We start from the raw sequence: 17,726 nt of genomic DNA, 5'->3' as shown, positions 1-17,726 counted from the left end.
TTTCGCCTTTTCCCTTTGCCGATTTCCGCGAACAAATCGCGTAATTTTCAAGAATGCGTAGCCTAACTTCGACTAACAGTTTCGATACATCGCGTCGTACGTCACATATGGCACTATTAATTAACTCTCGACAGCTGAAGCAAATACGTAGCTCTTTAAAAGACGTTATTAATTCATGAATTACACTGTGTGAATTATAAATGCCCGCCGGAAACTGAAATCGCTTGGAGATGCTTTCGGAAACTGTGACCCTTAATCATATCGCGAAGAGACATTTCCACTATCGATTTTTCGCTATACCCTCCTGCATCGCTGCATCGCAATCGAAGGTTTCGTGATGTGCAAGAATGAGAAGATAAATCTATAATTTATTAAGTCTTAAAGAAGATCTCGCAAATTACGAATTTATCATCTTATCACCGCACCGAGCTGCTTGGCCGCGAATTTCGTGTTGCGTTTTACGGGAGACAACATGAAATCCTATTAACGTTTCTCTCGGTAGAAATCTCGCTGGCGCTCATTCTCAGACCATCCTGGATACCTGGATACCCGGCCATCATCGACCAGCAATCTACCGTGTCCCGACAAGGTTGAACCAGCCACACGGGGCGTCGTACGCGCTCGGTGCAAACGCACTCGGTGCAGCCGCACTCGCCGTAACACTTGGACCGTGAAAGGAAAGTACGCGTTCTCCATTCTAAGGAGAGTTAGACACACAAAAGTCCTGGGGATGTCCTCGGCTCAGCCGTCCTTCCTCGCGCATATAGGTAACTGTCGATTTACCTGCATTGCGATATTGACAATTACATAAATAAAATGCCATTGTTTTAAGCTGGGAGACGCTAGATAAAGAATCAAGTGTTTTATCTACAACGCATTTTATATATGTCCGTCGTCTCACGTAACATAAGATCGTCAATAACATGAGTTTTTATATTTGTATATCACTTAAAACTTTGCAAAAGATTTATAATGCAAATAATTTTTGTAAAAAAAATAACAAATGTAAATTTTATTCCAATCTCTTGCAATATATTAATAACGTATATTGCGTGCTATACATGCGGCGCCTTTTTTTCCGTGAATAACCGGTAACATATTATCTTAGATACTATTATCTACAAATTACATTAATATTGTCATATAGGTATTAATATTATCATATCAGATTTAGACGCAAATAACATAATAAGTGTGCAATGGATAAACAACTAATATTGTCCGGAAAAATTTTCAATTTTCTTCAACTTTTTCTTGTGTTTTTCTTTTCATATTTTTCATGTTTTTTTTATAAAGATGATTACTTAAAGTATGTGTACAAACTCGAGAGTAATATGTTACAACTTCCTTCATTCTCTAAATGTGAATCTATATCAAATTTTCTATAATGAAAAATATTATTTTTGCTAATAATCGTTTTTAATTTTCCAACTCTCAAAAAATACTTTGCGACGACGAGAGAAATTAATTTTATACGTGTTAAATTGAATTAATTTTACACATTTCGTTTTGTATCTATTTGCTCTTTAAATATACGGAATACGTAATTGCATCTTTATTCGGATCTATTTTCAATATAAAGGAAAATTGAATAATTTATGAATAATTTTCTCCGAGCAAATTTAACTAAAGTCAGATTAACTCAATTGGCAATTAATTTATCAATATTACTATTATTTCGTTTACATGAATAGAATTATTGATTTTTTGTTCAATATATAGAAAACAAGATTAATTAGAGATAACAAATTATACATATAACCATTAACAATAAGAATAATATGTTCATAATGTAACGTTAAAATTTGTTGATTTATTATTTTTATATATTATTCAATTTTTATATAAAATCTTTTCTTATTATCGTTATTATTGCATATATTTTACGATGTAGTAATCATATAATATATTTATTTATAAATTAACTTTATAAATAACAGATCCGGAATTTATACTCCAGTATAATCTAATAATTGTTCAAATAATTATGTTAGGATTCGAAAAGTTTATCGATCGTCAATAGTCGTTAACTTCGATTATATCGGATTTCCTTGGTAATCATATAAACTATATAAAGTAATCACATAAATAAGCTTAAGATTTTAAGAGATCGGTTTTAATATTATCTTGTCGATGTCTTTGAGATTTAGAGCAGGAATAGATCCTTTGTTATGAATTTCTGAACTCGTCCCTCAAGAGAGAGACTGTGAGATCTATCGTTCTCGTAAAACAGCAACAGCTGTTTATCCGTGCACGTTTAATCCGCAAACACTGATGTATGACGGGTTGCAGCGGTGCAGGCGCCCGAGAAGGAACGTTCGCGTAACTTTATTTAATTGCATGCGAGTCTCTTTGCTATCCATTGATTAATCTCTCTCATGTGCGAGAGAGAAAGAGAGAGAGAGAGCACACTCGCGAAATGCAGGCGCGATGTGAAATTTATCGCTTATCACTCTCATACCGGGACGCGCACTTTGCCGTGCCTCAATAATGCACGGCGCGCTGCGCCCGAGAGTTTTAACCCGTCCGTTTTTGGCACCGGCTGCAGTGGCACGTTCACGCGTCGAATATCCGTTTCAAGTACCTCGCGGACGTACCTACTCCGAGCATTTTAAACGATGGTCATAAGGAAGAGAGCTTCCTTCGATTCGATTAAACGAAACCGGTTTGCAATAAGATCTCTCCAATTTACAAATCGATTTGCATTAGAAATTACGCGGAGAGGCGCGGAGGGCACAGTTAGATATTGCGCCTTCTACGTCGTACATTTTGACATTGAAACGTACATACACGTGGAAACGTTTCATACGTTCTGGCCGCTCCCGCCCCGGGAAGCCGAGTTTCAACCGGCGAGACGAAAAGTATTTTCCGGCCGCTCTCGCGTGATCCGCCTCGCGCGCTCGTTATATTATTTTAATTCGCGAGACAACGCGTGGGACTAAAGTCCGCGCAATAAACAGCGCGGCGTTATCGCGCGGTGAGCGAGCGAGACGGGGAATTAGCGGTGTCCGGACGCGCGCGAGGGAGAGATAGACGCGCGCACGAGAGAAAGAGACAGAACGAGGGAGGGAGAAAGAGAGAGAGAGGAGTACAGTGCAGCGATGTGGGATAGTTGCGATGAGAGCGAGTGTGGTGAGTTGAATTCTACGAGGACGACGGTTGATCGCGCGAGGTCCGAGATGTTCGAGCCTACGGAGCAGGGAAAGGTAAGCGGGACGTCCCGACGTCCCCGCGAGTCGACCAGAGGACGACGCGTCGCCGGGCGTGTGCGATCCGCGTGCGATCGACGGAATGACGTTCGCCGAGCGCACCCGCCCACATGTTTTACACTCGTGCGTCGCGTGAGATTCGACGGGAGATCCCGGAAATTCCGACGTTCCGCGAGCGGCAACGACGTCCTCGGCCGTGACCAAGAACGCCCCGTGTTTGAACCGATTTAGGAGCCTAGATTCCAGGGTTTTTTTGGTTTAGGCGGAGAGGTTAGGTTCACGCTTGGACATTTCGCTTATGACATTTCGCGAACAATAAGTGCACATCACATCTGTCTCACGAGAGAAAATGCGCGCGAGTGATCCACGATTCGTGTCGAAACTAGGGATACGATTGACATTTCGCTGTTTCTCTATAAACAGTTGTGATTTGCTATTGGTCATTGTTTTTAATTACGAAACGTCACGATTCCGGGCGATTTCTACAGTTCTACCTTCGGAGATAGCTATCTGTAATTCTATCTGTAATTGTAATTTCTAAAAGATTGTTAATTTGTCATTAATTCTGTTGATACTAGGATCTCTGCATCCATACAGGTGTTGTACTTCGTGGAGCAAATGCCAGGGAAGATGAAGTTCACAGTTCAGGAACACTGAATATTGTGGAATATGTAAGGCAATGTTGTTAATCTATTATTCCAATTGATACTATGCATTGATTGTAATTGATATTTTTGTACTACAGAGTTTTGGCAAATGCATAGAATGGAAGCCTGTAGAAGACTCTGTGGTATCGGAGTGTCAAGATCAGGATCCAGAATGGTCCCTAGTGGATACACATACGAGAAGGACTCGCACGAACTCGGAGGGTCCAGACTCCTTTGGACGTACGAGAACCGTTAAGATCTTATTCTCCGAACTAAAGTCATTTCGTGTGAATCATGGTGGACAGCAGCTTATATTTATGCAAAGAGATGGTACCACCTACGTTGCCTTCTTTCAGCTGGCTAATGCTGAAAGTTTTATTAATTCGCTAAAGGGATTTATTAAATTTGTAAAGTCTCGCTCGGACAAGAATTTGTATCTTGTGTTGGACGAAGTTGAAACTGTATTAAAGAAATCCTTTGCCGAATTGGATCTGTTTCAAGAGAACACTTCCGATTATGTATGGAAGTTTGTGAAAAACTTACATAATCGTCCTTATGAAACAACACTGGAGGCATTCAGCAAACTTGCTGATATTTGGTGTAAGTGGATACAGTGATAATTTGTAATCACAATATATACATACACAAATTACTTGGTATGTCGATAACCTAAATAATTTCATGCATATATATTATTCATATTACAGTGTATAAAGAGCCAGTGAAGCGACCTGTTGAAGAAGCTGTTGCCGACTTGTTAAATCAGTCTCTTACGATTGAGCCTCATCGGCATGTGTCTGTATCTGTAGGATCCGGAGAAGAATATGAAGTGATTGGTGTCGGAATCGACCTACCTCCACGACCACCGTGTCCACGTGGTAATACATTAACATATAAATTTATAAATTCTAACATATAAAGTTATAAATTATTAACATGTGTAACTCTCTGTACATAAAAAGTTACATATAATATATTGTATGTTTATACAAAAATTACAATTTTATTAGGTGCGCCGTTAACACAAGAACAATGGCAGAAATGTAAAGATAAAGAAGGAAGAATCATTGACCCCGAAGCTATCAAAGAAATTATCTTTCGAGGGGTATGTGTCTAAATATTTTTCTAATGATGAAATAAGTATTATAAATATGTGGAATATAATTTTCTATGATACGTTTATAATAATTTTAGGGTATCTGTCCATCTTTACGTTTTGAAGTATGGAAATTTTTATTGAATTATTATCCATGGAAATCGACACATAACGAAAGATTAGAACTTAAGAGGAAAAAGACTGACGAATATTTCACAATGAAATTACAATGGCGTACATTCACTACCGCGCAAGAGAGTCGATTTTCCGATTATAGAGAGCGAAAAAGTTTGATAGGTAAGCCAGCAAGATTCCTATTTTTATAGGAATAATTATATGCTTTTACGTTTTAAATTGAGAATAAATTTTTTTTGTTATTCCAGAAAAGGATGTTAACAGGACAGACAGAACGCATCCATATTATGCGGGAGATAATAACCCACACTTGGAGCAATTATACGATATACTCATGACCTATGTAATGTACAATTTTGATTTAGGATATGTTCAGGGTATGAGCGATCTACTTAGTCCTATCTTGTTTTTAATGGATAATGAGGTAGATGCATTTTGGTGTTTTGTTGGATTCATGAATAAAGTGGTAAGTGATGTTTTTGCGAAATAATATGAAATAATATGAATACCTTTCAATAACTTTTATTATTTTAAAACAGAGCACTAATTTTGAGATGGATCAAAAAGGTATGAAAGCACAATTGTGCCAATTATACACATTATTATGCACTACGGAACCACAACTGGCATACTATCTAAATAGACACGATTCTGGCAACATGTTTTTCTGCTTTCGGTGGTTGTTAGTATTATTCAAGCGGGAATTTAGTGCGGTCGATATATTGAAATTATGGGAGATACTATGGACCGATCTACCCTGCAAAAACTTTCATTTGCTTATATGTGCGGCTATTTTAGACACAGAAAAAAATATATTAATAGAAAACAATTATGGATTCACGGAAATTTTAAAGGTAATGTTTTAAAGCATTTTACAATATGACACGACGATTATCGAGATTTAATATCTTGTAATACTATTGTTTACAGCATATAAACGACTTGTCACTTCACATCGAGTTGCCTTGGACGATCTCTAAGGCGGAAGGTATTTATTATCAGCTAATGTCCATGGAACATCAAATTCCCGATGACGTTCGTGTAATTATCGGATTGGAGCCATTGCATAAATCGTCGTCAACGAACGGAAGCGATGACGAAGCGTCCAGTAATAATGCCCGAGCTAATGGTCCTTGTAACAATTCGAGAAGAAATAGTTCAGGCAGTGCCAATGTTAAATTAGGAGATGATGAAGTATCTTTTGAACGTGGATTGAACATGTCGTACATGTGAGGACAGGACTGTACCTTCATAATTATTCATTGACTAGAAAATTTGAAAGTCCACACTAACGGAGAATGAGATATGCAATTTTGATCTCTCCGAAAATAAAGCTCTTACATATTGTCTGATGGTTTGAAATATAATTTACCATTATTGACAAGTTTCCGAACGGCTTTCAACGAAATTGAATCGATGCTTCGAAACATAAACGATAGGAAGCACATTCCTTGACTATGCATCAATCAGATTTCTTTTAATTATTGAATAGTAGATACAATTATTTTTCTTCTTTTGTTTTAAATGTTGTGATTGACTGATTGTGATCGAGATTAAAATTCTAAACTATAGAACGTGACTGTTTCGAAAAAGAACTAATAGTAGTGTTGAATTTTGAAATATTTATTACATATGTATACTATGTGTACAGAGATGAACAAGGAGGAAAAGTTTATAATCGCTACGCGTGTAGAAAAATGTGCGGATATTTTAGCGCGAAGAAAACCCCGCGACAATTGTGATGTGTGACTTCCATGGACTTCTGCAGAAACAAAATAAAGATGAGACATCCCCAGACCTCGACAAGTGTTACATATGCGTAACTTTTACCTAAGTTAGTCTCTTTTCTAGATTTATATAAAGCTTCACGATATTACTGTACATTTCTAATAAAAAATCACTTATTTAATCTTTCATATATTCTGATGTGCAATTTTCTATCCCCTACTTAATCACTCTGTCTGTAAGATAACTTAAATGTGGGGAAAATTAATAAGACATAAACTTTTACAAACTTATGTATTGATTAATGTGTATATAGACTAAATATTGTTATTGTTGGATAGAATTTTTTATACTTAGTAAATTATACATTTTTACTTTAAATTAATTAATATTTAGAGATGCAGTCAAAGCTGAAAATGTAATATTTGTTAAACTGATAATCAATTTAATATTACTAATAGCTGTTTATTGTTAATTAAAAAAACAACAGATAAATATTTCATGATAGAATCAAAGATATCAGAATATGAATTTATTTAAAAATATACTTTTTCAATATCTGATTGTTAATTTATTCATTTATATAGTGTTTTCTCCCCAAAAATATAACAAATTGATTCCGTTCAGGTTCAGATTCAAGTTCTGCCATTTCATGTATCATGGCGCTCGAGATTCATGTACGAGATTGTAAACAATAACATACCACCGGTGTCAGGTTGATCTGGGTTGATCTTTCGTGACAAAGAATTCGGTCGAGTAATATGGAAATACCCACAAAACGGCGCGGGAGACACAGGAGAAAGCGACTCTTGAGGAAACAGCTACGCGAGCGGATCAAACTCATCAAACGTGAGGTTAGGTCCGCGGGGCATCGGACGGTCTTCCCAGAGTATGTCGTCGATGCGCGCGAGATATTAACGACGGGCACGATGCAAGCCGAGGCTTTTTGGAAGAATTACGCGGTGGCTCAGGAGTGGCAAAAGCGGTGAGTAAAATAGACGAAAAAGTGGCGAGAATCGATCGTGAAAAAAATTACCTGGTGTCGATTCACAGACACAGCATAACCTGGTGGAGATCGCGTTGCGTCGCCCTCGAGCACGAGAATAAACTGCTGCGTGACAAAGTTAGATCTCTGGCTCAACATCGCGACACTCGACAGTACAGTTATCAGAATAACAGCAACGTGACTAGAGAGGAAAACCACGCGGAGTTCGGTTTGAACGACGACGACGACGATGACGAGGACGATAACCTGGAGTTCACCGTGACCGAGGACATGCTGAACTTCTTCGAGACGAGCGAGAGACACAAACAGGAGATGCGGCAAAAGCGCGAGAACGAGAATTCCGAGGAGACACCCTTCGTCGGTGCCGCCGAGAGCGCCCGGGTGAGGAAGGAGCAGGCCGAGCTGCTGTACGGCGACGCCGGCCTCAGGATATTGACGATGGAGACCGCTCTGCTGAGCACGATCGAGCGATATGAGGATTCGGCGAATCCACAATACTGGCCCAATATCCCTCTCAAACTCTAGGAAGATCTAGGTAATCCATTGCCCTATGTGAAATAAATATTCAAATGTATATATATTTTAAGAATACTTAACAAATAAATACTCTCTCATTTTTTTTATAAATTCAGACCGTCAATCATCTCCTATATGGATTCTATAAGTTTAATTCGTTGATGCAAGGGCAGTGCTGTGATTCCAAGCAACTCAGAATCCGAGGCCCGAGCCCGGGCACTCGACACATACACATCACACGCACACGCACGCGCGCACACATATACTGCGCTCCATAGAGATCGGGAGTCGCGGGAGTTGGGAGAGATCCTAGAGCTATCTGTTTTACCGACATTTTTTAAATAAAAATTCATTTTTTAATTGGCTTTATAAAATTGCAAAAGTTTTTCTTCAGAATTAATTAAAGTACGCACAAAAATCTAAAGGAAAACGGTCGAGTTTATGTAAAAAAAGAAAATAATTTTTATTTCTGGTACGTAAAACTCTCTGTTAGTTGATGACGATTTGCTTTACGATGTGGATATATAATGTACACATAAATGAAACTGTATTTCTCTCAGGGATAACATGTACGACCGATATCGTGCAATTCAAACTAAGATTAAAAGTCTAGGAAAAAAGATTTGCTCGATCCTTTAACTTTTTATAATTGAAAATCGAAATACGAAATGATAAAAGGAGCAGTCTAAAATTTGTTTTTATTCTCGGTATAAAGACCAATTTATAGACTGATATGAATACGTGTACTCTAATTCTATATAGAAAAAATTTTCAAATCTATAAAAGAAATACATACGAAATTGCACAAATTATTCTACATTATCGACCTCGATCAAGCAAGTTTGATGCGAGTCAATCATATATACGTAATAAGACGCCGTAAGCGATTTAATAGCATGAAAAATCTTATCGAGTGCTGAAGGCTTTATTCTGTTGTTTGACACGAACAAAGTTACATCTATCTTCACACATATAATTGTTAGAAGCAGTGTGTCGGATCTTTCTGTCTTTTTGTGTAAGTCAAATTTTTTAGTAATTCCTTTTTATAGTTTGTTGTTGAAATTGTTTTTTGATTGACCATGAATTAGAGTATTTTTGATATTCAGTGTTTAGAAGATGACTGATAATTAGTTGCGGTTACAGACCACAGACTACAGACTTTTGAATTTTATACTTTGCACTCTGAAGAAAACTAGAAATGTGAGCCGAAACGTTTGCGTACTCGATGTACATATTACATTCGCGTTCCAATGCGTTTAACATCGTCCAAAATTTTGGATTTTATCTAAAATCGATTAAATTTTGCATACGAACATCTTAATGCTGGCTCTTCTTGGGAATATTTTCCTAACGTATTATTTTAAAAATAAAAGAATACATTTAGCAAAAAAAATGAATATTGTTTACATGATTAATTACTAGAATTATAAAAAGCTTTATACATCGACCAAACTAAATAACATTTGGAGATACGTGTTAGAGATTAGAGAATATTCAATTACAAAATCACGCACTTTCAGTCGCTAATATTTTTTTCTATTAAATGTTGCTTACAGTATATTCTCATATTATTATCAAGAGACTATAAGTCTCCCATGAAACATGAGATTTAACATCTCTAAAAAGGTTTAAGATATTTAAGGTAGGGTAATGTTGGAAAATGCATAATTTTCAGGGAAAATCAACGTTTAAATATCTGTAACTATTTTCCCTTTATTTAGCGTAATTTTAAGGTCTATTTTTTAATTCTATGGGAAAAAATACGAAGGAAAACTTCAGAAATTCATACAATAATATGATAGCAATAAGAGCTAAGATTCGTTCTTATCGTTATTACTACGTCATAATGCATTGGGAATGATAATTTATTATTCACAGTTTCTATTTTTTGTTCCTATTCGTTGCCTTCTGCAAGAGGTTTTACTTAATGAGATGCTTGTTTTTCTCAAAACTATTTAAAGTTGTTTGTATCTTAATATGTTTATATTGTTCTTTGATTTATTATTCGTATTAAATTTTAAAAAATTGTAATTTTTAATATAAAAAACGTTAATCTTATTTCTGTAAAGATGTAGAAATCTATTTAGCTCTTCCCTCCTCGCAAAAAAGAATGGTTATGCTAGTCATGCGTTATTATATAATGCTCATTTAAAATTAAATGCACATATATTAAAAGATTACCTAATGCTTATATAGAAGTATACATAATTTCTTATACGTCATTTCAATTAATTTGTAATAAATTAAACTTGCATCTACAATAAAAAACAAGATCTAACAGTGTTCATTAATTTCTTATTCATTATCCAGTATCTTTATTAACTTCAAAAATAACACATTAAAATGCGACAGAAAAGTGAAGGAAAAAGTGTCCCTTAAAAATATAGAAATTAAGGTAATCTTTCATAATGTTTATAAAAAAGGCATAAAAAATTTTATTTGTTAAAACATTTTTTGTTGTTTCAGAGATACGCAAGGTTAATTACATTGTCCATTATATTTGTGAAATAAATGTGAATAATCATTTTCAATGTATTATAAATTTGTTTTAAATTTTATTAAAGCCATTTGAAAGTATTAACTTTTAACTTTAAAATGCATTTTATTTTGTTTTGATATAATTTTTCATTGGCGAAATATTTTAAGTTTTGCATAACAATTAGATTAGAGTAGCATGTTTGCCTTAGTAGAGGAAATGCATTAATGACACACACACACACACACACACACACACACACACACACACACACACACACACACACACACACACACACACACACAAATACATATACGCATCAAATTTTCACCACATCCATATCGTTGATTCTGAGTCAACTGCGGCTGTTTATAATTTTCCTACTATACTATATTTTATTTCTTTTATATTGCTTTTTGATTTGTACGATCCTTTACATTATAAGAAACATAACACTTCTTATATAATATAATAATAATAAGATAGAATGAAACGCTTTTTGCATGTTTTTTTTGTGTATATAAAAAAGCTATTTTTATATTACTGTACTTAGAATAGGAAAAACTATACTGAAACGAAACAAAATGCATTTTAAAGCTAAAAGCTAAATAAGTAGCATTGTCAAAATTTGAACAAAAATTTTAAAACTATTCCAGCAAACTTATATCAGTTATATAACGTATGATAGTTATATTGTTGAGTAGGAAATCATAACTAACAGTTATATAACTGTTTGCTGTGGGAGTGATATAACGTCATGAAAATATTCAAAATCGTCATTTTTTATTTCTTTAACGCCGTTTTTCTCAAAATTGTAACGTGATAGCCAAATTTAAATAACAAATTTATGTTCAACAGGCAAAGAAAGATTGAAAATGACTATGCACATTCGTTTTATAAAAACAAAAGTCAAATTTTATCAGATAGTGTTAGAAAATTATTGTTTAGAGAAAATAATTTTTGATAAAAATCATGTATTTAAAACTATTTTGTTATCATTAGTTAATAAATTTTACGGAATTTTCTTTCTCGTTTGTTGAACTATTCAATAAATTTAAAATAGTAAAAACTTGTAATCGATTTTTTCTAGGTATTTTTCTTGTTCAAACATAGATACAGTAAAATACATTTTTACTGTAATACAAACTAATAAGTTTCAATGTCATTAATAAGAAGAATTACGTTAGAGGAAGAAATGAAAAAGAATCCTGAATTGAAATTATCTGATATACAATTACTCAGAGAATGGTGCGAGAAACAAACACACTTGCCAAAAATTGAAGACAGCTTTCTCGCTTTGTTTCTTCATAGCAATTATTATCAAATGGAACCAACTAAAAACACAATTGAGAATTATTACACGATTAGAACGCATTTACCAGAATTTTTTTGCAATCGAGATCCACTCGGAGACAAAGGACTACGACAAGCTTTCAAAGTCATGTGAGCGAAAATAGTAATAGTATTCTATATAAAATAGTAATAGTTTATAAATATTTGTGAGTGAACATAGTAATAGTAAAGGAGAGAAGAGGGTTATGAACCATTCATATAGTTTCCTTTAAATAACTTAATAAATATTTATGTGACGTAATTCTAGTCGGTGCAAATTTGTAAAAATTTCTATCATGTTATAGGCAAAAGTTCTTTGGATATACGAATCAAACATAATTAACTATTTGCTGAAAAAAAAAAAACAAAATTGCGATTATGGAATCCGTACGGGGATATAGAACATTACCAACAAATGTATATATATCAATATATTGTATATACTCCAAATTTTTATTTCTAAAAAAATTAACGCTTTTTAACCTTTTTGACGAATTTTGCCCATCACAAAAATGTCAGTATTCTGTATGTAGTATCACAGAAAAGTTTCAAAAATATATATGTAAAAAAATTTTGGCTCTTGCGATTTTGCATATTGTAGTTTAAATTATCACTTTATAAAAGCATTATAACCAACAATGAGTGCGTTCCACTTAACGCTCACAACGCTCTTGGAATCATTTTATTTTGTTGTTTATCGAATATTAAACAAGGATAAATGATGCTTGCAAGCATTACGAGCGTTAAGTGGAACGCACCCTGTATATGTATTAACTGACAAATAAAATAAAAGTATAACCAAATTACATTCAAAAAAATTATGGGACTCAATTCGTGATACTCGCGAGTGATTCATATCCTGATTCTCTAAATGCTTAAACGCAGACAATATGATCTTACACGTCAAATGCATTTACGCATTACATTAAACATTAAATTTAATTATATCATTTGAAAGTCATTTTCAAGCCCTTCAAGTTACACCAAAATTAAAAGATTAATACCCGATGTATTTTTCAAAATAAAGTAAAGCATACACATCTATAAAACTTTTAGCTACCTGCAATATTAAAATGCAGCTTTTATATCAACACAATAAAAATTTATGACCAATGACCATTGTTTAAACAATATGTAAAGAAGTAATTTAAACGATTATCCATAAACTTCTACTAATAGGGGTAACTTCTACACGAAATAAACGAAATATAGTGAATTTCATAATTTTATATTTAGATCATAACAGTCTTTTGTCCTTTATAATTTCACATATATGTTCGTGTATATTATGTGAAATTACTAATTTATAATATTTGAAATGTTAAATTTAATATACATTTTGAGATATACTAACATTTAATTGTGGATTATTAAGGATAATATAAAATATTTTTGCTAATATTTTAATATTATATTGATATATTAATGATTAATAAATTGATTTGATTTAAAAAGAACTTCTTTCCCTCTGAATGGAACAACGAAGGAAGGCTACAAGATAATATATGGAACATTACTGGATCCTGATCCTTCACACTATGTCTTCAATGACGTTACCAAATATAACGAAATGGTATCAGATATATGCTTTTTGAGAGATGGTACAAACAACGGTTATATCTTTATCGGCGATGTTAGTAAAATATCGTTCGGTCATGTGAAGCAAATAAATCTATCATTAGCTAAAAAACATTTAGACTACGTCCAAGAGGCAGCGCCGTTGCGTTTAAAAGGAATCCATTTTATAAACGTACCATCCGCCATGGAATTGCTCATGAATATTATAAAACCGTTTATGAAGAAGGAGCTGATAAATTTGGTAATTATAACAAAAAAAAATTAATTAAGTTTAATTATAATTTAGTAGCAATATCAGAATTTTTAAAAAATGTATTTTTTCGTAACAATATCGAGCCTATGGTATAACATAACAATGAAATAATTATGTAATGCCATAAACGATTTTTTTAAATAATAAACATTTTTAACAATAGTGAGACTAAAATAAGGTGAATAATTAAGCGAAGAAAAACGTCATTTTTCATTTTATTACGAAAAATATGTCCATATGTCTATAGCCACACAGCACATTTTATTTTAGGGGCGTTTCTAAGATACCATTTTGCGATATCGCAATATCCCTCGGATATCTGTGAATAAGTTCAGATAAGGAATATCCAGAGGATATACAAATATCCACCGATATGGCATCCTGTAGATATCTCACACGATATCCAGAGGATCTAGGGGACTTCTTTTCCCTTCTCTTCAGTGGGATCGCTTTTGTCTATGTGAGACAATTTAGGATATCCTCAGGATAAAATATGCTGTATGGATACCAGTTTCTTTTTTTTGAAAATTTCTGTTCGGTGTTAAAAAAATAATAGTCATACTAAAAAGATAAGAACTAGTTAAAAGGATAATTTTCGCATTGTTTCTTTTATGAAAAATTAAGTATGAAGAAATGAGAAAAAATATGTCAGAACAGAGTATATTTAGCCTATGATATTGCCCGTAGCTGAGATACCATACTATGAAACCCGTTTTTCAACCCTTTTTTTTACCTAATTTTTGTCCCTCCATTCCTGAAACTTGAAAAAGGGACTCAACTTGAAATTTTTCTGGAAATAATATGTTATCACAAATTTTCATTTAGCATACAATTTAGCTCCAAATTCAAGATCCGGAAAACAGGCAATTTTTTCCTATTTTTGGGATCACTTTTTATATAAATCTAGAATTATGCAAAATAGAATTTTTGATTGTTACTGATAAACATAGAAATGTTTGTCCAATGTACTTATACTTATACATTAAAATAACATTAAAACTTTAAACTAAATAGCGACACTGATTTCAATATTGCTGTACCCTATTTTATATACAGATAACTTTTTTAAACTCAAACTCTTCTAGATACATTTTCATTCATCGTTGGAAAGTATTTCCAAATATGTTCCCATAGACGCGTTGCCGAATGAAGTGGGCGGAAAAGGAGGTTTTATACAAGAATTAGCCCAAATTCAAGTGAAGCAACTCGAGGACTATCGTGAATGGTTTTTGTTGGACGAGGCAACCGGCCGTGTTAATAAAGCCTTGAGAATTGACAAGAGTAATCCAGCAAACACCAAACATGAATGCAATATAGCATAAGAGTAAATGTAATATAACATATTACATTATCAGGGTTGGATTAGATATGTGAACTGTTAGTACAGTCTATTTTGTATCCCAATTTGTCCACTACATCCTCACGTATGCACTGTAGGTTAATTTAAGACAAATTAGAACACACTTTGGATTTTAGAGACATCTTTGACAAGTTTTACAACTTTACATGATCTGGTGCTTAGCTGTAGAAAATATTTTGAACAACTATCTTGTCATCTCTCGTAATCATTATTCTACATGCATAATGGAAAAAGTGCAATCATGTACTCAATGCCAATGTAATTAATCGCTTTATTGCAACTGATTTCTTCTGTTCAATATTTTAATTCTGGATAATAAAATTCTGGATAGAAATTGTTTGATCATCAGGATATACCATTTCTACAATTTTGGCTGTATACTTGGTCTTGCAAATGACTGAATGCATAAACTATAAGAGTATCCAACGTTATTTTTACCTACAAGTTATTTACAATTTGTAATAATTTATAATATATAACGTATATATTTTATATATTAATTATAGCATTTTATTTTTAAAGCATCTATTTTAAGTATTTTTTGTAAATAAATACAAATTAAAATTAAACAATGTAAATGCACATACATTTGTAAGATTAGTTACTGTGCACTCAATAAAAATATTTTTTTGTATTAAGTGTGATCTTTGAATGATCTCCATTAATTATAGGCTAAACTGTCTTTTAAGATAGGTAAATACTGTTTAAGTTGCGCATGTGTCTGTAAACAGTTAAACATGAATATATATAAATCATTTTCTACATGTAGAATTATTTACCTTAATTTGAAATCTCAATGTATGGCTGTGAGAGCAACGAAATGACAGATTGGGAATTTGATCCTATACACAGATTTTAAGTTCATAATTTACATGAGACAGATCTTTGGTCTTCCAGAATAAAGATTTAAAAAAGGGAGTATTTACAGAATTTACAAACATGATGAGAAAGAAAGAAACTTTATTGCCGTATACTGAAAGCGATCTGCGTCGCTTTAGGGGTTAGGTGTTTTCATCCATCAGCGCCTTTATGTGCACAAAATGTGCACATTGAACTACGTAGTCAAATATCTATGAATTCCGTAGGTAATGTACATGACTTTTTGGGTCTTTTCTATGCTATGTCAACGTTTATTTGGTTCTGTTTCATGCTATACCCGTAAATTTTACGATTATATGCATTCATATTTTAAATATGTTTTATGCAAATGTGCATAATCGTGTTCTATAAATGTGCAATACCACATATACATGATATAAATTCAAATAATTGATTTGATAAAAATTCACTCACCGATTGCTGTTGCTGCTCTTGCTGCTGCTGCTACTGCTACATTCCTTTTCCGGTTTTTATTCTGAAAATGTGATAAATATTATTTCTAAACTCAAACACAAAAGCAGGTAAAGAAATGTATCACTTGAAAAAATAATATATTTAATACCGAGTCGTTCCATGGACGCCGCTTTCTGCTGACATCATCCTGCTATTCTCGAACTGCACATTAATAACGATCGCCCGATCTTTATTCGGCACTCCCGATATTACGGATAATATATCACACACACGAGTGAAACGTAAACCGCGCGCGAGAATTTCACTTGGCGCGACCGTTACATTTAAAAAAATATGTGAATGCGTACCCTCCTCGAGCGAATACGCGCACACGAAAACTTTGCCCGGAACGAAAATCAACATGGCACGAAAGTGGCGTGACGTCACGTAACTTCGTGGAAACGCAGGCCGAGGAAAGCGACGAGAAAATTACGCGCCGAGATACAACGAATGGAGACAAAGTCGTTTCTTCATCAAGAATTTCGTATGCTCGTACGATTAGTAGCACTTCACTTAATTAGCACTCGCGATATTCTCCCCCATCGCGAATGTATCCCCTTCGAGCAAACACTTTGCTCAAACGCGCACGCAAACAGTTCACTCGAAACCGAAGGCAAACCCGCAAACGCACGATGCCGCGCTTTACACATGCGACCTCTGTTACGATCTCACATGGCTCGCGGGTCGTCTGTTAGCGCGACGGTACTCTCAACATAACACCGTACCTGCGCACAACGAATTCTGAACACGCGAGACACGCACGAAATCGACGGAACGTCCGACCGGCGCTAGAGTGGCGTACGTGACTGCTGCGTGGAGCAACGGAGCAACATGGCGGCAGCGGCGCAGGCGCGGCGAGTCAACAAGTCAACGGTCGCCTAGCAGCGCCGAGTACCGCCGAGTCTGTCACGTACGCCACTACGCCCCGTACGCCCCGTAGCGCCGGTCGGACGTTCCGTTGATTCCGTGCGTGTCTCGAGTGCCAATTTTAAGTAAAGCGCTACTTCGTCGTTGTGCGACCATACGAAATATAAAATTGTTGAAACGAATTTGTCTCCGTT

General features: G+C 34.4%; 3 protein-coding genes and 1 long non-coding RNA gene across 4 annotated transcripts; 3 read left to right on the top strand and 1 right to left on the bottom strand.

The window, feature by feature from the left end:
- Positions 1–1,931: 1,931 nt before the first annotated feature.
- LOC105829479 (TBC1 domain family member 15) lies at positions 1,932–7,006 on the top strand. Its single transcript, XM_012668345.3, has 9 exons — positions 1,932–3,206; positions 3,788–3,880; positions 3,955–4,456; positions 4,564–4,734; positions 4,867–4,961; positions 5,051–5,249; positions 5,336–5,553; positions 5,627–5,941; positions 6,018–7,006. Exons 1-9 carry the CDS (start codon positions 3,102–3,104, stop codon positions 6,318–6,320), a joined length of 2,001 nt encoding a protein of 666 aa, XP_012523799.2. The 5' UTR covers positions 1,932–3,101; the 3' UTR covers positions 6,321–7,006.
- Positions 7,007–7,372: 366 nt separating this feature from the next.
- Positions 7,373–10,618, top strand: LOC105829485 (gem-associated protein 8). The gene is made up of 3 exons (XM_012668359.3): positions 7,373–7,797; positions 7,866–8,353; positions 8,451–10,618. The coding sequence occupies exons 1-2, from the start codon at positions 7,574–7,576 to the stop codon at positions 8,341–8,343; spliced, it is 702 nt and encodes a 233-aa protein (XP_012523813.2). The 5' UTR covers positions 7,373–7,573; the 3' UTR covers positions 8,344–8,353; positions 8,451–10,618.
- Positions 9,219–15,971, top strand: LOC118644071 (alpha-tocopherol transfer protein-like). Its single transcript, XM_036291164.1, has 4 exons — positions 9,219–9,349; positions 11,901–12,253; positions 13,598–13,961; positions 15,059–15,971. Exons 2-4 carry the CDS (start codon positions 11,970–11,972, stop codon positions 15,293–15,295), a joined length of 885 nt encoding a protein of 294 aa, XP_036147057.1. The 5' UTR covers positions 9,219–9,349; positions 11,901–11,969; the 3' UTR covers positions 15,296–15,971.
- LOC114255510 lies at positions 15,634–16,364 on the bottom strand. Its single transcript, XR_003626768.2, has 2 exons — positions 16,113–16,364; positions 15,634–16,054 (listed from the first exon to the last, which is right to left on the bottom strand). It is a non-coding gene; the product is annotated as an uncharacterized LOC114255510 (long non-coding RNA).
- Between the last annotated feature and the right edge of the window lie 1,362 nt (positions 16,365–17,726).

This window comes from Monomorium pharaonis, chromosome 8, assembly GCF_013373865.1.
Source record: "Monomorium pharaonis isolate MP-MQ-018 chromosome 8, ASM1337386v2, whole genome shotgun sequence".
Taxonomy (NCBI): Eukaryota; Metazoa; Arthropoda; class Insecta; order Hymenoptera; family Formicidae; genus Monomorium; species Monomorium pharaonis.
This window is presented reverse-complemented; position numbering and strand designations above follow the sequence as displayed.